Source organism: Pygocentrus nattereri, chromosome 3, assembly GCF_015220715.1.
Source record: "Pygocentrus nattereri isolate fPygNat1 chromosome 3, fPygNat1.pri, whole genome shotgun sequence".
In the NCBI taxonomy this organism is placed as follows: Eukaryota; Metazoa; Chordata; class Actinopteri; order Characiformes; family Serrasalmidae; genus Pygocentrus; species Pygocentrus nattereri.
Genome location: NC_051213.1, coordinates 10293469 through 10317633, shown reverse-complemented (window position 1 = coordinate 10317633; position 24165 = coordinate 10293469). Strand labels below are relative to the sequence as shown.

The 24165-nt window shown below is 40.9% G+C and overlaps 1 protein-coding gene across 1 annotated transcript in view; it reads left to right on the top strand.

Moving 5' to 3' along the window:
• Positions 1-238: 238 nt before the first annotated feature.
• adarb2 (adenosine deaminase RNA specific B2 (inactive)) overlaps positions 239-24165 on the top strand; it is a 272282-nt gene continuing 248355 nt past the window's right edge. Inside the window, exon 1 of the mRNA XM_017704998.2 lies at positions 239-574. Coding sequence (XP_017560487.1) covers positions 487-574 — 88 coding nt within the window. The 5' untranslated portion in view covers positions 239-486. The remainder of the gene's footprint in view (positions 575-24165) is intronic.

Below are 24165 nucleotides of genomic sequence, written 5' to 3'. Positions count from 1 at the left end.
CCCTTCACACTGCCGAACTCGTATGAAGGGGCGGGGCCTCTTTGGGGAGTGGGCGGGGCTTGACGTGAGGGCGACGTGAGGGCGACGCTGCTGATTGGGTCTAATTAGACTCGTCAGCAGCGAATAGGAGGACGGCGTGCGCGATTGGATCCTAAGTGCCAAAACACATACACATACACGCGCACACGCACGCGCGAGGCGCAGAAAGCGGGCATCCTGCGCGTGTGTGCGTGCGTGTGCGTGCGTGTGTGTGTGTGTGTTTTTACGCGCGCCTGTGAGCAGGAGCAGAGAGAAGGGAGGAGAGAGGAGAGAAAGAAAGCGGAGCATCAGCGAGGAAGAAGCGAGAAAAAGGAGGAGGGGGCGCTGCCTGAAAGGCATGCCGGCACTGTCCGAGCGGAGAGAGAGAGAAAGGAGAGCGAGAGAGCACAAGGAGACACAAGTTTGAGCAGTAGATCTGTCCATCCGTCCGTCCACCCTTCCGTCCTCATGGCCTCGGTGCTGGCCAGCAGCAGCCCCGGCGGGGCAGTGAGGTGCAAGTTCAAGCGGAGGAGGAGGAGGAGGGCGAAGAGAAAAGGTAAAGAGAGCCGACAAAAAGTTGTTCGTTGTCCGTTCGTTGTTCTGTTTTCTTTTCCTTTGTCGCGCAGAGGTCAGTAAAAAACGACACTCTGGCTGGCATTACGCAGCAGCAGCTCAACAAACAGGCAAAGAAAAGGCATCACGGCATCGTTATTAGGGGTCCAAGCACCCCGTGCTGGTCGTCAGGCGTCTCCTTCAAGTATTCTTGTTGTTATATTCGCGATTGTCTCAGTGCGCTCGCCGCTGTTGGTGCGCTCCGGCTGACCGCTCCGTCTCTCCTTCGCCTCGTTTCTCTCTTCTCTCAAGTTTTTTTGTGTTTCTTTCGTGGCCACATGCTCGGCTTCGTCCTCGCGCGCTCACGAGCACGTGCTCTTCGGTTTCCACCGTCTGCACCCGGTGGCTTTTTTTGCCGTTGCTGTGCTTTTCTGTGCGTAACGCGCTCCATCCAGCGCGTTCAACCTCCAGCTCTGCGCAGCGAGGTTGCAGCCTTTTTAGTATCTCGTTATAACGAGCTTTAACGAGCCGTGGGGCTTTAAGGCGCCTCTAAAGTCTGCACAGTCTCTTACACACGTCTGTAGCACACGTCCTCAGTGAACTGGGGGTTTATCAGAGCGCTGTCACTTTAGGGACAGGCACCTTTAGCGCAAGGGCATGTGAGAAACGAGGCTGTGCACGAGAACCCCCCCATAAGAAAGCAACTTTTGGTTAGTGCCTTTGTTATTATTTATAAACTGCAGTGGCAAAATAAGTCATGCTTATATATGTGTAGGAATGGCAGCTGTGTTATATGCAGTGCATCAGTCCTTTTTATATGTAAAGGATTATTGTTATTACTGTTAGTTTCAGCAGTATCATCACTGTACTTGTTACTAGGGGTCCAAGCACTTTGGCTATTTTTGCTGTTATTATGGAGACATAATGCTTCATGCCTTCATGTTCAGGAGCAGAATCCTGTGGAGCCATTCGGCGAAAAACAAAAACAACTTGTTGCAGGTTGTTGCAGAATGCTCCTCTATTATTCCTCCTCTTTTCTGACTTGCTAGTTGCATTATCCCCCCTGGAATTTCATCAGCAGTAATGAGAGGTAACGTGGCAAGGTGTGAGGTGAAAGACGGCGGCTGTGGCGGTCCTGCATTCCTCCGCAGTGGCAGGGTAATGAATGAGGGCGCCTGCCAGTGGTCGGTGGTTCAGGGATGGTGGCTGTGACGAGTGTGGGGTGTTTTTTTTTTTTTTTTTTTTCACCTGCCCTTCGCTGCTTATCGGCGCAGGCCTGACAGGTTCCTGGGGCCACGCGCGGGACGGCCCTGATAACACACGGCATTGATCAACCCTCCTGCCCCCAGCCAGCCTGCCTCTGTCTATCCTCCACCTTGACAGACAGGGATTTTTCTCAGTGAGGAAAAAGAAAAAATGACCTAATGAATCAGCGCTGGAAAGTAAAACATGTGCAGATCACAAATGCTTCATTCATGAAACAATTAGCCTCTGAAGTATATCTCCTGTTGTTGGAAAATAGCTTGGCTTCATTGCATTGCTCTTATAAATTATAAAAGGCTGTTGTGATAGGTGGCTTTATTTATCAACAGGCTATCAAATGTTTAGGACATTTCTCCAAATAGTCAGGCTTTAGCACATAGAATCACCTAATGGTGTAGCATCTGCTGGAAAATCAAAACCTGTGCATGCAGGTTTTCTGAGAAATGCTATAAAGGACGACCATACAGGTAACAGGATTTTTTTTCTTTACCTGAATAGAAATTTCTCCAGACTGGACTGATTGCGGTCCCTTGCCGCCTCATTGTGCATTTAATATGCCATTTTACGTCTGCAACCTTTCTGAACTGCAATACGGTATAATTCCCACCAAGCACAGCTATATGAGTATTTTCAGACCTTTTCCGTATGTGAGCTCATGCGAAGAGTAAATGTAAGTAAAGTATATTTTTTAGAACCTTCGATTTGCACGTCTCACAATCTTCAAAAAAGAGGTGCCATGGAGAGCTCTCTGCGTGGGCCCATAGAAGAGCCTTTTTTTGTGAGTGAGTGAGTGTGAAGAACACTTTTAAAGTTTAAAGAGCATCCACATAATGTAAGGGTTCTAGGAAGAACCCTTAAATTGCTAAAGAGCTCATTTAAGAAACATGGTTCTTTTGGGAGCTAAAGTGGTTCTTCTATGCATTGCTCAAAGAACCCTTTGTGGCACTTTTTTAAGAGCGCACACAGAGGCTGGTAGCGTTAGATAAATAGAACATCATTTGCAGTACACAGCAGCGTTGTCGTGGACCGCCGCGGCCTGTCCTATAACCCGTGATATTAATAACCCAAGTAATTGAGAAAAGAAAGACAATAGATAAAGTGCATTGCTGAGCCAAATGTATTTACATAATGGAAATGACAGAATTGGTCACACAGCATTAAGCATTGCATATGAACATTGGACGATGCATGCACAAGAGAGCACTGGTTTGTTTGTGTGAGAAAATAACCAATTTATAAGTCTAACTGATGGATTGTGATGGTGATGGACAGAAAAAGCATGTTAAAAATTTTTTTGGGTTGTAGTCAGATGACCAGTACCAATATAGAGATATGGCAATGTTTTTGTGGTAATTTTAATTTTTCGAATTGTGTTTTAGTCCTTCTTCATTAGCTAACAAATATCTATCTATCTATCTGTCTGTCTGTCTGTCTGTCTGTCTGTCTATACACACACACAAAACCTTCTCTCCCAATTGGTCAATTTAAAATTAAATTAAATTAATTGGTCAAGAAAGAAAAAACATACTTTGATTTTAATGCAAGTCAATGGAACCAGAGCTTTTCCTACGTCATTTTTGGCCACTTATTTTGGTCGATTCATTTACAATTTACTTAACATTTACTTAACATAACATTTTAAAATTATGTAAAAAACTGAAAAACGACAAAAATGGAGATATGAAGTTTGCTCTTATAGCAGCGATATATATATATATATATATATATATATATACACACACACACACACACACACACACACACACACACACACACACACATATATAAAACCACATGTAATTTATGTAATTTTACCAAGTTTGTGTGTGTGTGTGTGTGTGTGTGTGTGTGTGTGTGTGTGTGTGTGTGTGTGTGTGTGTATATATATAAAGACAGATTTTCCATGTTGCTTACTTTTGGAATAGGACACAATTTAATAATTCTCTTTATTGTGTTGTTTTCCATTGTATTGTATACAGTCTGATTTTAATGTATTTATTCATTTATTTTGTTATAAACTATAACTATCATTGCTTCCCTCCTGCTTGTGGAGACAATAACTCACACTCGAGGGAATTTAGACACAATTAATTACACAAAGCTGCTCTACGTCAGCAGATTGTTTTAACTTTCCCGCCCTGTAATCTGTGATAATGGAGATGGAGGGATAAATCTGTGTGTTATTCTAGTATACTTTCATCTTTCTGAGAGCTGAAACAATTATGTTTATAGTCCTCTTGGCAAAAGGGCAGCGTTTTAGGATTACAGCGACATGTTATTTGATGGACTAATCCTCAGCAAATGCTACAGATTAGAAGAAGATGGACAACGCATTAAAACCTATGTGTATTCAACGGGACGTTATCAGATTTTTTTCCTGATTACATTAGGTCGCAGTGTACAGTATTATATATAGTATTGTTCTTTTTGGTTTTTTTCTGTGGGCAGTAACGTTAGCACACGCTGTGGCACTCGAACACACACACAATGGGAATTAATCCTCAAAACTGGGGCAGTTGCTCTTATTGACGCAGCATCATTTACTTCCAATCAGCACCTTCGGTAGAATCTCATCTTCTTGGAACTCCTCGTCCATGTGTAATGTGCACATGTTTAGAACTGTGTTTACTCATTTGTTTTACATTACTGTACCACCGTTCCTTGAATATGACCAATAATGTGAGTCCGCAAGTGCAGTTTAATAGCAGCTGGCCAATATTGCATAAACACAGTTTCATTACTGCATTGAATTTGACTTTGGCCTAGTTAGGCTCACTAAATATATTCTGTAAGGTATATATTAGGTAATATATTACATAATACGGGTTGGACCAAATGTGTAAAAACATACTCCTATATGAAATTCTGTGATTGTTTTTATTAGCATGATTTGGTTAGGCAGGTATCCCCTATAGTTAGTATATCTTTAACGGTCTGTCTTAACGACTGTCTTTGTTTTGTTCTTGCAGAGTATCATGGCCTTTTCTGTGTATTTAGATTCTGCTGTAGTGAAGCATGGCACAGTGACTTACCTCAGCGAGACCCTGGGCAAATGGTCGCCCCCCTGTTTGAAGAAGGAGGAAAAAAACTAACCAAATGCCATTTCCCGTTCAGTGGGAGACAGCATGTTGTCTGTGACGGATTATTTCAGCTCAGTGTGAAGGCTAATCTGGAAGAAATGTCGAAATGCACTTTGTGTAGCCTGAGAAACTGGACAAGTGGAATAGAATGTTTACTTTAGATGATCTGGTCCTCTTTTTCATCCTCACTGTCTTAACAAAACCTCATATCTTTAAAACAGTAACTTTTAATTCTTGGTCATTTTGGGCCATTTCCGTCGATCCATGCGTTATGCCCTATTCACACAATGAAAAAGTGTGACTGCGGGTATTAAAAAAGCAAATGAGCTGTGAGGTTTTGATGGCAGCGAGGATACGTTATGACGAATCTCGACGGACGAATCAAACGATCTGAATGAGACATGACAAAGTTTAGTTTAGTGCTGTAAGAGCTGCTGCGCTCTGTTAATTTGGCAGGGTCTGTTATGGTCACCATACTCCAGCTCACTCTTCTGAGGGTCAGAGACTGACACTCAGGACCACACTGTGGTCACAGCTGACCACAACACAGGGTGAAGGGGTCTTGTGGCAGAAACTCTTGACCTGATCTGCTGGCACGTTAGTCTAACGTATGTGTATTTATATTATTACTTACCATCGCAGTCGGGACCAAACCTTGTATCTTCACTTTTCATGAAGAACTGATGATACAGAATCACTTCGAATGCAGTATTTGCGATGTTTGTAGATACAGGTCCAGTCTGTCAGGCGAAGGGTCCAGTCGTCATGAAATTTACACATAAAATAAAGGGCAACAGACGTTTTCAAATGGCGTCAAAACTAAATTGAGATACAAGGATTTTATTTATTTATTTATTTATTTTATGGCAGATACTAAACTAATGCTATAAATACCAGCAACATTTTTTACTACTATTATGTGTATATGTTTTTCATTTATCCATTTCCAGACCTCTCCAGTATTATTTGTAGTTATCATCCAGTAGCTGGTTTGGCTAATCAGTCCTTCATTAAATTAAATTAACTGTGCTGCTGAAGGAATTGAACAAATCCATGGGGCGTCTGGGGCCGTCGAGGAGAATCTGAAACCCAACTTTGCTCTTCTAACTGGCTCACATAATATAAACTTTTTTTTTCTTCCCCAAATTAAGAAATTGTTACCTTTTACTGTATTTATGTTTTATATTTGCATCTATTTAATTATATATGGTGTTTTTAGAGCCCAAAAGAAAAATGCTTTAAATGCTTCTCACTCCTTTCACATTGTTGCTGCCTGACCTAGACCGGGTCGTGACAATGTGCTCAGGTGCTTAAGACGTTTGCATAGGACTCTAGTGTTTGTCTGTTGAGCCACTGACTCTTCCTCTGTTCCTTTTCCATTCACACACACAGTTCAGTGCGATCCCAGTTACAACCGGCAAGAACCCTTTGGATAATCTGGATAAGACAACTTCTTGAATAGGATATCTGTCTTTGCCTTTTTTTTTCGAGAAATGCTCTCCTGCTTCATCTCACTGAAGCTGATATTCAGCTAATGAATAAACTCTTTCTGTATAGAGACAAAAAAAAGGCTTTCATTAGACTTACACATATTTAGTCTCGGACTGTTTCATTGTGTTTTACAGGGCGACTGTTTGTGCGAGGTTTTTCTTCAAGGTGCCGCAGCACTGCTGGCATTTAAAAGGTTAATGAAGGTCATCGGCAGCAGCAGGCAGGGAGCGGTACGGCTGTAGATTCAAATTTGCAGACACTTCCCTGATTAAGTGTGAAATTCTCCTCCGTTTAGGACACGCCGTCCTCCGCCGGACGCTCAGCCAGGGACAAGGGGGAGAAAAAGGGTTATAAGCATTGAATGGTTACTGGTCCCCGAGGAGAGCCGAGCAACAAAGTGACCAAGGAAAGAAAGAGCGCAACTTTACAAATTAGCATAATTAGTAATTATCTCTTAATAGGCCCTGTTGGCTTTTGAGACTTGGCTGTTGAATTCCTGCTTAAAGTCCAGTGAGGAAAAACAAATTTCATGCCGAAACGTCTCAGTAGCACAGATGAGCTGTTTGGGCTGATCGTCTGCCTGAGGTTCGATCCGAGATAAATGCGGAAAAGGGCGGAAACTGAGGACAAAGGGAAGAACCTTCTAGCGCTTTTAAGCCGAATGACTCGGGGTAAACAGTATGAAGGTGATATTGTTTGTTTTGTTGTTGTGACGTTAGAGCTAAGCGGACAGTGTCTCATGTTCTACACATCGTAGATGTTCTGTTCTTGACTCACCAGGGAAGCTAACAAACTGCAGGCCGACATGCGGTGAGATGGACTGCTCCACCTGCTTAGCGCGCGAACTGCCGACGCTAGCAGCTATGAGATGAAGAGCGTAATAGCGTTAGCATCTATGGGAGCTGTCAGTCCTCGTAAAAACAGTCTACATAAACACATCCTGACTGTAAAAACCAGCGCCACACTGCAATGTGGGCCACAAATCAATTAACAGTGCCCGAGAGCTGAGAGCTGAGACAACAGTGTGAAACAAGACTAATGCTAGTTCAGTGAAAGCTGGTTTTGTATGGGAGGAAATGACGTGGCATTTAAGGCTGATCACACTTTTTACCGCAGTCCTTCTTTTTTGTATGTTTTTCATTTTTATTTGTGGAGCCTAAAAGGAAATATGCAAACTCGGCAGTGTTTATTCTCTTTTATGTTGTACTTTTATGTTTCATTTCATTTTAATTCAGTATTTTTTTTTAATCGTTTGAAAGTTTTACCGATGGGAAGTTTGAGCACTGTATATCACATCTCTTGTCACAAGCACTTCAGTGTGAGCTTTAAGGTGAATCTCAATGATCCTCCAAATACAGCTGTGTGCAAAAGTTTTGGCACCTGCTTTTGAAAAGAACAGAAGTAACCAGCGAGAACAGACCTTTGCACAATATAAAGCACCATTATTGTTTATTTGCTGAATTTAATATATTAGGGATAAAATGAAACATGAAATGTGGCCTGTGCAAAAGTTATGGCACATTGTTTGTGTATATATATATATATATATATATATATATATATATATATATATATATATATATATATAAAATTTTTCAACATATTAAACCCTGCAGATAAATGAATATTGTGCACTTACATTTGCAAAAAATCCCATATTTAAGTTTCTTCCCTGTAAAGGATGAGCTATGGGTATTCACTGATATTGCTACTATTTTCCAAGGTGTTTTAGGTGATTCTTTTTTTTATGATGTGTACATGTGTTTGTATTATATGTGTATTTGTTTTATTTAGCTGTTTACATTATATGTGTGCTGTATGTTTTTCGCAGGTTTGGCCGTGGTCATTTATATCACCATTAAACACCTTGACTCTTGCTAATAGGCAGTGCGTAGCGTGACTGAGCAGTTGGCACGTGTGTAAGAGTGGATGGTGTTATTTAAACGTTAGGAAGAGCTCAGTGCCGGGCTGGCAGGGCACAGTGTTGGAGATTTGGTTTGTAGATGATTATGGCTGTTTGAGTAGATTAGGTATTTTCAGCAGTTTAGGTTCGTCACTCCTTTTCGCCGCGTGCATTAAAGAAACGTTTTTCTCTCCTCGTGCCCTCCGTTAAATCCGCTCTCATCCATCGATTCTGGGCTTCTGCAGGGTCTGCGCGTGCACACCGGGCTTATCGAGCAAATCCTTTATAAGGTGTTTAAAAAATCTTCATCTGCATTAGCTTTGTTTGATCCAGTGGGTCTCTCTATTTCACAGCCATTAAAGAGATGCTCCAGCTTTTTCAGCCTAAACGCAGAAAACCTTTTGACTCATAGTAGAAGCCAGTAAGCAGATGATGGAGCGACTGCCCATTGGTTTCTGTTATAAGAGTCCTTTCGTTTTTTGTTCTTTTACTAAATAAATGAAGATATATCACATTTTTTCAAACTTTTTCTGGCTGTCTCTCTTAACCTCTCCGTACTTTGTTTTTTTTTCCGCTTTGACGGTCAGTGTGTGGTGCTAGTTTTATCTGTATTGTTTCTCATCCAAGTGGTTTGGAGGACGCTGGCTGATGTATTTGTATTCAAACATAGCTGGTTCCAGTTGCTCATCCATTTCCTGCCATATCTCAGAGCGTGTTTGGTTTTCACGCCGAGCGGCATGCACACACTTTCCGGGCTCGATTCGGCCGGTTTGTTTGTGCTCTGCTTACATTTGCAGGGTTAAAGAGAGCAGGGCTTTACAGCCGTGGATGCACTCTTCTCATTCACTCTACCGCAGTGTATCCTGTGCTTTAGATGATTTTGGTCAGCCGCTGGAGTCTGAAGGATATGATGGACCTGAGGCCACGTGTGACACCAGGCTTAAAGGACAGTGAAGACTCATTCTTAAAGAGAGAGACTCTGTGTGTGTGTGTGTGTGTGTGTGTGTGTGTGTGTGTGTGTGTGTGTGTGTGTTTGTGTTAGTTTTTGTGCATTTTCAGGATCAAGAATTCTGTTGTTGAAGTAAAATCTGAGAAGGCAAAAGTAACCAAATAGCAAAATGACCCTGACTTTGTAAAGTGCTCTATACAAAAACTCCACATTTCATCTGTAACCATATATAAGTACTGCAATCTATTGAATTAATTCAAACTGCAGTCTAATTGTACAAAAGCCTTTTTTTATTAGGTATTCTGACCTTAGGTATTTGTAAGGATTTATGTTGTTGTGATCTGTTTAAACCCTGAGGCATTAATTGATGTAGCAATGAGCTCAATATAAACATAAATATTTACAAAGGTATTTTCTTTGGAGCTGTGCTTGTCCCAAACCCTAATTCTTAAAATTTACACTTGTGTCTTATGTTGTCATATCAAGTTTTAGTTCATAGGTGGAGCCTTATTTTAGCCACACCCCTGCATTTTAGAGCAGGAAGTGAGACTGCATCCCTGTCCCTCGTGACCACATGGTGAGCAGTTAGATCCCATTGTTTTGAAGCAAATATGTCCCAAAGTCTGAAAATCACTGTGGAACATTATGAACTACTGAAGCACATTTTTGCAATTGATTCAACGTTTTGTGTTTTAATGAAAAATATTATGATGTTATGTGTTTACATCAGTTCAAAGCTGTGTTTGCTGACATGAAGTGGTTGGGTGTTTTTTTAGTTGCGTTCAAAATTAGTTAAAATGGTCACTGTTGAAATAGTCACTACTAATACATTTCTAAAGTTTCAGAGGCCTTGTTTTTCCATTGGTAGTGACAAAATGGAATGTTCAATCATTTGTTTTACTAAAATGAATATAGTTTAGGTGCAGGCTCATTCCAACCAAAAGGACTTAAGTCTGTATAAGTGACTTTAGTGAATATACCTGATGCTGTTGTTGTTCTAAAAGTAGGTTAATGTAACATCCAACAACTTTATCTTGGTGTCAGAAATTACATGAAAAGAATTAGCTTTTATGCACTCATGCAGTAACTGGTTCTCATTGTTCTCTGCCTGATTGTGCAGCGAGAGGATGCTTCTTTTGAGCCTTGCTGGGCCACTTTGTCACAGTGAGAGTGAAAATGAATTTAGCTTTCCAGGAATTTGTGTGATTTTAGGTAACATTTTCAAAACCTGCAGTGTTGTAAATTCTACCTGATACTATCATGATGACGCATTGCAGCAAATTAATGATTTATATTTCCATTTATTTATATTAATAATGGGAAAATCTGCTGGAAACTCTTGCACACTGGGTATACAGGCTTGCATGTTTTTTTTTTTTTAATCTTACCTGCGCTAAAGCTTGTCAGCGGTGACTCCTAAAGTGTCATGTCAGAAGTCATCTATTAAGTGAATGTGTTCACTTCGCTCTATCGGCCTTGCCCTCTTCTCACGGCGGGACCCCACCCCCCCGCCCACCATCATCAGATCAGTCTCTCATTTTCACCGAGATGTGCACTAAAGCTAATGATGTGTTCCGGAAACTTCCAGCCCCTCGTTCATGACCACGGCACAAATGTGAAAATACAGCAGATACAGCAGAATTTGTCAGGAGAATGATGGACTTTGAATGGGAAGCAAATGAGGACACCGTGCATCGTTTAGTTGGTTTTGTAGATTTTTAGGAAAACCAGAGACAACAAGGAGAATCTACAGGAGCTACTAAACTCTCCTGATATTTTTTTTAACAAGAGCTTCATGTGTCATACCTTTCTTTAAACTGAAAGAGCAAATCCATGTCTTTTTGGTTAATGAAAAGGTTAGGGTTAGGTTTAGTATTTGCTCATAAAATTCTTATTACATATAGGTGCTTATATGTCTGTAATGTATGGGTTATTCTAAAATATAATATAGGTTATTATGTATTGTCGCTGTCTTAAAAAAAAAAAAAAAAAAAAAAATATATATATATATATATATATATATATATATATATATATATATATATATATATATATATATATTATTGTTTTTCAGACATAACCAGCTGTCATTTACACTGTGTCAGAATTTCATGTTGAATGAAGTAATATAAATGGTCTAAAATGACTTAGAATCTTATGTTGGTATGTCAAAGTATGTTTCTTGCTTCTTCTAAAAAAATTATTCCGTTTGTGATTCCGTTGTGTGTGTGTGTGTGTGTGTGTGTGTGTGTGTGTGTGTGTGTGTGTGTGTGTGTGTGTGTATATATATATATATATATATATATATATATATATATATATATATATATATATATATATATATATATATAATGTAATGGCTTGGAAATATTCTGGTTCCATTGACTTACATTAAAAGTAAAGTGTTTTCTTTCTCCTGTAAAGTTCTCACTTTGGATATAAGAGGTTTTCTTAAGACAAGGACATATGTATATTATGTATGTACACCACATGCTTGTATTTGGGTGTGTGTGTGTGTGTGTGTGTGTGTGTGTGTGTGTGTGTGTGTGTGTGTGCGCATAATACCAGGGGTGGTTGTAAGTGTCAAAGTCAGTCAAAAATATCTATAATAAAGGCAGTTTCTGCAGGCGTCCCAGTGGGATTCTAGTAATATGTTAACTCTAAGCTAAACTTTCACGTGAACATTTTTCAGCCGTTCTATCTTTAACACGTATATTTGAAGCTTGTAAATGATTATTTGTATATTGTAACAAACGTTAACATATGTTTTTGACTTAGAGCAGGGGTGTCCATTCTTATCCACAAAGGGCTGTTGTGGCTGCAGGTTTTCACTTAAAACAGGCAATGCCTGCGTTGGCAGCAGTTTGAAAAGACGACGTGGCGCATCATAGCACTTGGAGGAAGCCTGTGCTAACCTTCAGCCTCCTAGTGGTGGTGGTATCCTGTGGTTGGTGGGTGGAAAAAACAAAAACATGCTGGAGCACACCTGATTCTGCTTGTTTAATCAGTTGTTTTCAGTCTTCAAACAGCTGATCAGCTGATCTCCTGCTTTGTTGGAATGGGAGAGCTAACTAGGCTGTATCTGTAAAGACACCACAGAGAAGAAAAACCTGATTGGATAAGTTTCCATTGAAAGTTTCAGGATTTGCTGCTGTTTAAGCCACGTGGGACGTATGTGTGATCCCATGTCCTGACACTGTATGAAAACAGACCTGAGACTGTGTGTGTGGATTTAAGTAATGGCGGAAGCTCTAACGGTAAGTGCTGCAATGATTGGGTGATAATCCTTCATCTCTCGGCCCCCAGCAGGAAGAGGATCATTGTCCTTTGCCTTTTTCTCATTAATTTGATGGGGGTTTCTTTTAATTTGAAAGGGCTATTGGGAACAAATAGAATCCTGCATGTGTCACACAAATACACTTGTTCTGACGTGCACAGAGGCACACAGTACGCGCTCTGTTCTCTGCCTCTCTGACTCTGAGTCATACACACACACACACACACACACACACACGCCTCTGCAGAATCTCGTCAGGTCACTATGATGAACCCTGCAGCAGAAGCTATTATCTTGTTGTCACCTTTTTCCTGCTGTTCCCCCTACCTGTCACTCTCAGCTTGTGCTTACCAACTGCCGGGAAGTTAAAAACGAGAGAAAGAGAGGGAGGGGAGGTGGGCGAGAGAGATTTGGGGGGGAGAAAAAAACAGCCTCTGATGTGTGGAACACTCAGTACAGGAAGGTAGCACTTAACTTTGTGTGCTGTAATATGTTCTTAACAGACTGACTTAGTGTTGGGTGATGTATCGTCTGTACCGGTATATTGATAGCTGCGTCACTGTATAGTATCAGTGCTCAGTTGATGATTAACAACATTGTGTGCATTTCATTCTTGCTGTTCCTGCGTCCATTGTGTAAAATACATTGTGCAAGATTCCTTTAATGATGTATTTTAAGAGAAGCAAACTGCAGAACAATCCAATCCACCCTATGTCAGGTTTCAGAAGATAGTTGTTGTCGGGAAGAAGGGGTTCATTAAAGGGCCTATATCAAAGAAATTGAGTAATTATTCTCTCCATTTCTTTTAATAATGGACTTAACGAAGCCCCTTAAAATCTGAAGCTTGTTACATACTAATACTTATTATTAAGTAAATACAGGGACCTCAATGCAAACTGGCAAAGCTATTCTTAGCTTAAAGAGGTGTGTAATAAGTCTTTGGGCCTGCTGGTGGTCCCTGGCCTTTGAAGAGAATATAATAGTATATAAACACTGTTTCAAAACATGCTGTTCACTCCTCAGTCTATATGTTAAACATGTGTAAAACTGCCTGTTTTGAACTCATCATTGTTGTAATGTCAGAGAAAACAACATATTTACATATCACTGCTGTCAGGACAAAACCCTGTGTCATTTCTAATTTTATGAGCTACTTTGAAAAAGGCAGTTGCCCTTTATGGTGTGTTAAAATTTCATGATGAACAGACCAACAGAAATTGTACAAAATTATTTGCAAAAACATATTTTCCCATTTACTTCCATTGAAACATTGAAAGTGCTTTTCCTTCTCCTGTAAAGTAAAATTTTTGGAGATACAAGGTTTCGTTCCGACAGCAGCAATATATCTGCCTATTCAGCCTACTCTAGCTTAGCCTTACCCATTCATACTGAACTTAGGAGTGTTTAAGCTTGGACTGCTTTCAGGCGAGGTACAATACAGAGTGGCCAATCAGAGTAGATCTTATTTATCAGTATTAAGCCCTATTTGGGCTTTATAAGAGGAGGTTTGGGAATGCCATTTAACTGGCCAGTTTGGACAGGATCCAGCGTCACAGTCTGTACGTTCACTTTAGCATCAAGATTAGAATTAAAATTGAGCCAAACAAACAACAAAAACAAACTTCTAGTTAATGGCTAGTAAAGTGGACCCTTTCAACTTAGCAAATGTCCGATATTTCATTTCATTCTCTTTCTGATTAGCTCATCACCAAAAATGTAGATTACAGTAGTCCTGTTTGGAATTTGAGGAGAAAGTAACCGTGCTAGGAGCTCTATTTTAGTGCTAAGTTGCCAAAACGCAGAGGTGACGATGCCTATTTGTTATAATGTTACCCTGGGGTAGATATGAACAGGTCCACTATTACTATTACTGCTGTTACTGAAGGAGCTCAGCGTTTAAAAAAAATTACGGAACATAATTCTAATTTTTACAGACATTGCAGATGTATCAAAGTCGTGGAGGTCATTGGGAAACAAATCCAGCTCAAATAGGGTTTTACAGGTACAGTTGCAAAGACAGCCAATTCAGTTCTAAGACGTAAAGATGGAGAGATGAATTATGAGAGGTTTTGGAACCTAAAACCCACTTAAACATTGTAAGTGGAGCCATGGAAACCTAGAATTTAGTAAATATGCATGATATGGCCCCTTTAACTTTATTACTGCAAATTTAAAGATCATCAAATTGCATGATGACGTGATATATTTGGAAAATGTTGTGATTTTGTAGTTTGTCAGTACCGCTTAGCTCTACCGACCATAGAAAAGTGAAAGCAATGCCGCATTAGATTAGGTGAGGGGTTGGAGAGGGGGGTGGTCTAGCAAAAGCGATTTTTGTCGCCGTCATTACCTCGTATTGAATGCAAAGCTTAGCGTGTTGTCCATACTGGAAGTGAAAAGTGAGGCGTGTGTGATAGGTGGCTTTTTATCAAGAATTCCCCATTCATCCTCTATGGGCTGAGGCGCTGAGCCTCACAAAAGGCAGCAAGCCAGGATCCATACACCTACCTGCGCTCAGCTAGCCATGAATGGCCACCGCGGGAGAGCCTGGGCTGAGAGAGCCTTAAAGATAGAGGGAGAGAGGGAGGGAGAGACAGAGAGAGCTCAGTGGCAGATGGAGCTCCTAATGTGACTAATCTATGTCTGCTTGTTGTTTAAGTGTCTTCAAGAAGGGCTTCTGACAGGAGCACAATTCCCTCCCCTGCCTGGGCCCTGATGATGTTTGTGTGTGTACCGCATATCGCAGCCTCTCGACAAGCCTGCAAATCTGTTTGATTCACTCAGGCTCGACGAGAAACGGCCCAAGTTTTGTAATATCCTTGTCGCGTCTTGAATGATATCTTTAAGTTTGTTGCATATTTTCTTTCAGTGATAATCTCACCGACTCTTACCATCTTTTCAGGGGTTTGAATGATCACAGTGATGGTGAGCTTGTCAAATCTGCTAAATGCAGAGTCATTTCAAAAGTACGAGATGGATGTCTAGCTTGAAATATGACACATTAGGGTTCAGTGTTCGTGATGTAAGCGGATGTGAAGTGAGTGTAGACACTATTTCTGTGGTTTTCTTTCTATAGTGCGGGAGTGTGTGTATTTCTGTAGCACGCTGTGGGTGGTCCGGAGGAGGGCCATGCAAAAAGCTTTAGGTTCAACACTGGCGGAGGCAACGCAGCCAATCTTACCAGGCAACATTATATATTAGGAATGTTACCAGGGCAGTGCTATATGTTATATAGCTAATATAGCAATCAGCATTATATTAGCAGTGTTTTATTAACATCCTATCAGGCAAAACTATATATTAGTAGTGTAATTAGTAGTACCAGTGCCATGCAATACTGCAGTAATGCTATGAACTATACTGTATATGAGCAGCATTACTATAGTACTAGATTTTGTTTTATTTGTATTTTTACTAAAGTGCTTTCGCACAGTGTTGTAAGTGTGTATGTATGTGTGTGTGTGTGTGTGTTTTTATATATATATATATATATATATATATATATATATATATATATATATATATATATATATAGCTGCTGTTGGAACAAAACCTTTTATCTCCAAAATGATACATTTACAGGAGAAGGAAAATGACCCAATTTACTTTTAATGTATGTCAGTGGAACCAGATGTTTTTCCAAGTCATTTTATGTCATTTTCTTTAGTCCATTCATGATGGAATTTACAATATTTTCAAATTATGTCAAAAACTGAAAAATGACAAAATGGAGATATGAGGTTTTGTCCCAACAACAGCGATATATAATATAATATAATATAATATAATATAATATAATATAGATTTAACATAATGAAGTACTGATTAGCCAAACCAGGTACTGAAGGATTACTACAGATGATAATGGGCTTCCACAAGGAGAAGTTTGGAAATGGTTCAATTAACACATTCAAACGTGTGAAACAGTTACGTCTTAAAACAATATTGTTCATCTTAATATTACTGTTTTTCTGAGCAAATAAACACAAAGTAGATTTTTAAGTATGATTTTTTCAGGTGCCTACAATCTTTGCAATTAAGCAATGTTAATAGTAAAATAAAACAGTTACCAGTAAAATATAGTTCTTTATTATTATGTTATATGCAGCACTACATATTAATTCTTTTCAATTTCGATTTGCAGCGGCAGTGTACATGGATCAACATTTCTGTAATTGGGCCAGTATAACCAATTTGGCTATTAGCACTGGTTCCAGAAAGTTTTAGTGGAAAAGCTTTATAAAATCTTTGTTTAATAAACAATTAAATGACTATTAATAGCTGTAAACAAACCAATTGCAAATTTTCACACATTGCATCTTTCACATGCAGAGATCTAAAGTGCCTGGTTCCCAAATCACGCTGTAATGCTAGAGTGTACACGAAAAGTGCCTGAAGTAAAATAGAGCAACGTGCTGTTGTAGCTTCTGCACTCGTTTGGCAGTGTCTCTCCACCTCTTTTCTTTCTTGATCCAGTTGTGATACACTGTACAATTTTAGTCCTGATTTTTCTATTTAAAACAAAGTTCTTTAATGTCTGATAAACTCCAAAGATCAGCTGGAGATTTTCCCAAATGACATCAGGAGCTACAACCGCATGTTGTTGACAGCACAAGCCACATGACCACATGTTTTGCATTTATTTTAGAAACATTTATGAACAGTTTAGCTACTGGAAAAAGGGCTGTAACTAATGAATACATATTTTAGACACATTTATTTACAGGAGTTAGAACACACATTAGTTTTGTTATTCGTTGTTTGTTATATTACTAAGTCTAGAAGATATTTTATTATCATGTATACATACTGGACAAAAACAAGCTTCTGTTAATATTAGAAAGCTATGCATTTGAATAATTTGCTGCAGTACATTTTTGTACTGATGTTGTAAAACTTATTAATTATTAGTGAAAATGTTTGTTATTAATGCCATGAATACACAGGACATGAGTGCATTAATACTTTTTGTGACCAGTGCAGAGTACTTAAATGACAAGTTACATGTAATTGACAGCATTAGGGATCAGACAGACTCCTTAATTCTGTTTAGTGTGCTTCACCTGGTTCTATCCAACCGTTCCTTCCTGTATCTGTGGATTTTTAGATCTCTCTCATTTCTGGTTAGAGCTGCAGGAAAAGCTGTGACTGCGCCGTGAGGAGGCCTGATGTATTATGGAATTGCATATGAGCTGAGTGGTTGAATTGGCAGTAAACACTTAAGTGCCAGACCCTCAATGTGTTTTTGCATCTGTTAGGATTTTTACTTTTTTTTTCCATGTTTACCACCTACAGTTTGGATGAGCGCAACTTACTTGTGAAAGGGGGACGCAGTGTTAGTATTATCTTACTGTTTTCTGAGTAAAAGCATGCAGTTTTTCAAATGAAATAGCCAGTAGGACTTGTTTTCACTCCAGCCAAATAACATTTCCATAAGCAAGCAATACATCTTATCACACCTGTCATAATAATATCTTCTGATTCTTTTTTTGCTGTTTTTATTTGTATTTTTGCACCATTTGAAAATGTCAGCTGCTTTTTACAATGTATGAACAAACATTACAAATTTTAAGATACATTAAGAGTGGTTACAAGTGTTCTTCTCCAGTAAAATTGCCATTTTGTAGATACAAGATTTTCTTACAAAAGTAACAACAGACAAAATAAAAACAGATCTACGTTGGTATGTGGGGGGAAAAAACCCCAAAAAACTGGCACAACTTAAAGCTGTCCACGAATGATGCCCAACCAGTGATTTTTCTCATGAGAATAATCTGGATTGCTGGCAGCTTCCTCTGTGGATTCTAGTTAAGCAGCATCTGCTGCGGCGCCTCGCGGTGTGAATTTAGAGCAATCTCCAGGAGCATGTCAGGGGACACACGGATTGGCCCTTTGCTAAAAGAATAAAATGTAATATCATTAGGTCAGAGACTCCAGAGCCAGGGAGGCGGCAGAATGGATTTATTGTCTCATTTTGACTCATTAGGGTTCCATAATGAAGAACCCAGTTCACCACCTGAAGAATTTCGCTCGGTGATTGAAGACATCCTGTCCAGCCTTGCCTAGTCTATACCAACAAATTCTCCCGACTCGCGCTCTGACGAGCAACGAGAGATTGCAATTTGATTCTTCGAGGAGGGCTGGAGGGGGGCCCGCTGCAGAAACGGTCATTATCGTTTACTAAGCAGGTGTTGCGATGTATTGCTCCTTTATCACAATGCAGATTTGTGGTGCGCTGGGCAATCCATTTTTCAATTTGGTTTCCTGCCTGAGATAAATGAACAGATGTCCATTGATTTTTTTCCCCCCTTCCGTAGTCACATGCCTTGTTTACACCTGACAGCCAGGACTTTATAGCCCAGTGATTATTCGAAGTAAAGCGCATTATAATTAGCCATTTTTTAATTAGTCTGACAATTGGCAGGCCATTTGCTAAGCCTCTAATTTTACACGTCTCTCTGCCATCGCTGTTTTTTTTCTTTCGTTAACCTCCAGTGAAGTGAGTCAGCTCGAACGGCAGCGCGGTGCTCCAGCTGAATCAATGCGGCCCTCCACCCTTGCCAAGGGCCTCTTGTCACTTATCCCTCCACTCTTTAGTTGCAGGGCCTTTTTTTTTCTTTACACCTCGCTTTATATTGACTGGCCCCAAGCAGCAACAATTCTAGCAAAAGTGTTGTCCACTTTGACTTAATTTGCTGGTCATTATGGTCTGGGCACATTACTAAAAACCCTGCCTCATAAGTGTTTGATGCTTAGCGGGGATGAAGCATTACCACTTCTAGCTAAAGCCCCTTTTTCTGAGGATGGCCCTTTTGATTTTTTTTTTCTCTCTTTCGCTGTCGCTCTCCAGACTGATGGAGGACTAGATAGTGTTTCCATGTTCTGAAGCCCCTATAGTGGTGTTCTGTTTGTCAGTTATTTTTGTCTCTTCCCGAAACAACACGAAGTCCCTGAGTGCTTGTCATCTCTTTGTGTTTCTGATTCTATTTGACAAGATCACAAAGCCCCAAGCGGCTTCACAGGATTCCACTCTCCAGCTGGTTATTAAACTATAAATATACATATAAGACTAGTCTTGCTCAGTACCATCGCACACTAATGAAAGGAGTCAAGTGGCGCGTGGCGGATCTGGCTTCACATGCACACTGTCACTAGTGATTTAATTGAGCCCCTGAAAACGGTCCTTTTGTTTTAATGTCGACTTCACATCAGCCCTCACTAATGCACCACTCTTATTGTCTCCAAAGCCTGAGCAGCTGGGATGTGCTGCAATGTCCTCTGTCATGCCCCCTCCGCCAACTCCAAGGGGTTCTGGGGGCATGGCTTGTTTTGGGGGACCTTGCTTTGCCCCTGATGCCAGCACAGAAGGAGGAGATCTGTGATACCGTGCAAAGATCTATAAAATTTATTTAAAGCTATTCTGGGCAGTAAACATTTGGGGAAAAAGTAATTGTCAATGTATTTGTTCATGTATTCCTAAACCTCTACTACTACTACTACTACTACTACTACTCTGCTAGAATGGGGCTAATAGATACTTTGTTCATTTAAATCAGGTGTGCTGGTGGAGAGCTTGAAATCCAGTGGAGAGCTTGATAAAATTGCTGGAGTGCTTCAAGGATTAGAGGAATGAATTACTTTTTTGGTCTTGTTACTTTTTATTCCACAGTCTTAACAATAAAGGTGCCAAAAGGGTTCTTTCAATGTCATAGTGGTGACATAATAGCACTGGTTCTCAAACCAGTGTGCAGAGCTCACAAACATCTTCAGCCTAACGTTGGGATAGAGCAAAAATGTGGTCCATCTAGGGGTCTCCAAGGACTAGTTTGAAAACCACTCCCCTTTCAGCTGGGTGGATTTAATTGACTATTTTTTTAAAAGAACCATTCACTGAAAGGTTTTTAGGGGAACCAAATGCGTTTTTCCTGTGGCCTCGGTTCGTTCACCCCTTTTTGGCACCTTTATGGTTTCCGCAAGCAAAACTACACCTACTGCCCAGACACATAAGCAATTTTCTTCTGCACAGTGCAGTTTGTAAAGGATTTTACAGAGTGACTCCTCATGTGGAGGACGGGGAAAAACTGGAGCAGAGGCGATCAGGCAGGGTGGCAATGTGAAGGAGATGGAGGGAGTTATGGATCTGAAGGAAGCACTTCTATTACAGCAAGGTGAGCGGCATGCTGAGAGAGGGAGGCAGACATGATGTCCTTCATGCTGGGGTCAAGCCAGGGTCATCGGGCTGGGTTGCTTAGGGCCGGGTCCCTCAGGCCCTGTCCCACTCGTGAGGAACAGAGGACTCCCCGCAGGTATGTTGAGAGAGAAGATGGATGCCGAGATTGAGGGAGGAGTGGGGGAGGAGGGAAAAAGGGGTTAAGCAGTGAGGTTGTCTCGCTGTCCCAGTTTAGAGAAGGACAGGATGATGGATGGAGCAGCGAGTCAAGAGAAGTAAAGAGAAAGCGAAGAGAAAGGGTAAGGAGACGGGTGATGGCGCATAAAAGGGAGGATGCATGGCTTCCATTTGATTGGACAGCTGACGGGTAGGTTTGGCTGCGGTTAGATCAGACTTGTTTGTGTCTGACCTGCTTTAGAAGGACGGCAGCCTCAGACGGCAGGCTGCGATTCGCAGGCCAGACATCGAGGGAGTATATATCAAGCTCCATTGAGCACAATTACGAAGAGATGACAGTGGTATCAGGACAACAGGGCAGGCTTTTGACAGGCTGGGCTGGGCCAAAGGTAGTTAGAAGGTGAGGCCCTTTTCTTGTTGTTTTTGCTCCTTTTGTTTTGGTGCTTGGCCCCAGCAGCCGATAGGGTTGGATTGAGAGGCCAGGCACGATGGGATTAAGTCTGGCTCGTTTGAGGCAAATTGGCAGTTTCGGAAAATGCCAGCAGAGGCCAGAAGGGGGGAAATGCAGTACGGAGGATGTCAGTGATTATTACAGGGGTTTGGACCTCACTGTGAAGGGCTGCAGCATGGTCGTGGCTTTTCTCAGCTTGAGGATGACAAGTACAATCTTTGCCAGCTGGTAGCAACTGCCTTGCTAAGCCTCTGCTGTTTCAGTAGCTCCAAGCCCCTCGTGTGCCGCTGTGAAAGTGTGTCAGGATGAACAAGCCAATAAACTCCTGGATCTTCATCTATAACCAACTCCCCCCCCCCCATCTCCTTCGTATCAACACCACCACCACATTACCACATCTCTCATTCTTTCGCTCCAACAGGGAAAAAAGTGTCCCTGGCAGGGCACCGCAGCACAGCTTCAGAAGAGGTTGCTTGCTTGGTTGAGGTGAATATCCCCCCAACGCAATTACAAAAGAGCTCTCTGAAGCATATGCTTTATCATTAATTCAACACTACAGTTTGGAATCGCTTCAGCGTGTCATAAGCTTGCAGCTCGAAAGGGGAATTCCCCCGGCCTCAGAAAAGAAATCGGATGGAAGAGATGAGCATCTGAAGCCAGGGAAACAGATGTTTTCGGTGATGCCGCCACACCATGTGGACTTATGTATGACTTTTAACCATTCCGTCTGCAAGCTGACAGACATAGGTGCACGCCTAAATAAATTAATAACTGAATAAATGACAAGGGGGTAAGCTTTGCGGATTGCTGGTTGTGTTTGGAGCGAGAGGGGTTGCCAAGGTTGGCGATGGCTGAAAGTGGGACAGCTGCACAGCTGCAGCGCCTCGTCAGGGGACCCCTGATTGGTGCCACTGTATTTCATTGTCAGAGAAGGAGGAATGAAAAGTATTGGAGACCCCTGTTGCAAGCTTTTCCAGCAGAACCTGATGGAACATGTATGCGAAACAGGCAGAAGAGACATTCTTATTTGGGCACGTTCATTTTGTGCATTATCAGGGTTAGGCGTGCAGTAGCATCTCTCCATTTAGGTGAGGAAGAAGCCGTCTAGACTAGTGCTGTAAGGCTTGTTGTTGGTTGAGAGTTCACAGTCTCTTGTCTTATCAGAACTTCAGTTAGTGTTTACAATAGCTGCCCTTTAACATTTCATGACGAATGGATCAAAAAACTACTTGGAATAAAATCTGACTTTCATTGAAGTTAAAAGTTTTTTCCCTCATATAAAGTTACCTTTTAAGAGCTTTTGTTACGACAGCAATGGAATGCATATAAAATCCTCTCCTGAGCTGCCACAGTACTGCTTATATATGTTTTCTCTTCTCCAAAAACATCTTGTTCATCTCTTTAGCTAATTATCGGGCCCTCAAGAGTCTAATTAGGTCTGCTGGAGCAGAGAAAACTCACTGCAGTGTTCGTGGCCCTCCGGGACTCAGTTGGTGGAACGCTGCTGTATGCGCTAAGCTTATCGTCGCTGTCAGAACAAAACCTCATATCTCCAAATTGGTAACTTTACAGAAGAAGAAAAGAAACTTTAACATATAATGGAAGAAAATGTAACAAAATGTGTCAGAAGTCATTTTGGAGCATTTTTATTGGTCGTTTCATCGTGAACTTCTAACATAATGCAAAGAGTTTTCAAATTATGCCAAAAAGTAAAAGATTACAAAACTGGAGATACAAGATTTTTGTATAATAGTACCGATACTGGAATTGTTTTAAGGTTGCACAGATATGGATCTTCCTCATACTAATATCTTCTGTGCTATATGGCTTGGAAAAAGTGACAGTTCGCTCAGAAAGGAGATTACTGTATTAAATAAATTAAATAATACATTCAAGTGATTTCATGTAGTAATCACACATATAACACATAGTTTACATTCTTGTAATCACATTACAGTTACTGACTCATCAGGAATTTCACTGCATATCTTATATGCCTCTAGAGAACAGTGATAATTATGAGTGATGCATCGGCAATGAACTTTGTCTATGTATATTATCCATACCTGCTCTTGTATGTTATTTGTGTTTGTGTGTGCCTGTAACATCTGACCATTCAGCTTCGACTGTGAAGTTGACCAGAGAGTGCCATAAACTTGAAGCTTGAATCACAATAAGACACTAGTGGATAGAAATCTCTGTGCTGAAGAAAAAAGTGTTTCAGAATCTCCTAAACACACCATTACTTGATTATTCATTCAGATTCTTTTACAGCTCTGTAAATATTACGTTTTATTCTTAAAGATTTTATTTCCAGGCAGCTGGTTTTTGAATTACTGTTGTGTTTTTCCTTGTACTTTCCAGTTGGTACAGATTCATGTGGGTTTAACAGAAAATGTAGCAGTGAGATTCCTCAGTGTAGGAAGTAATCTTATTTGAGTAACCACCCCAACACTTAAGGTCATAAAACACGTAAGCTCACTTAATGACTCAACAAGATTTGGTTCAACTATTGTGAATGCTTATATTTAGCTTACATTACTTGTTAGTTAGGGCGGCACGGTGGAGTGGTGGGTAGCGCTATCGCCTCACAGCGAGGAGGGCCTGGGTTCAATTCCCTGGCCAGACGGCCAGGGTCCTCTCTGTGTGGAGTTTGCATGTTCTCCTCGTGTCTGTGTGGGTTTCCTCCGGGTTCTCCGGTTTCCTCCCACAGTCCAAAGACATGCAGTCAGTCCAATTGGACATGCTAAATTGCCCCTAGGTGTGAGTGACTGTCTGTGTCTGTCTGTCTGCCCTGCGATGGACTGGCGACCTGTCCAGGGTGTATCCTGCCT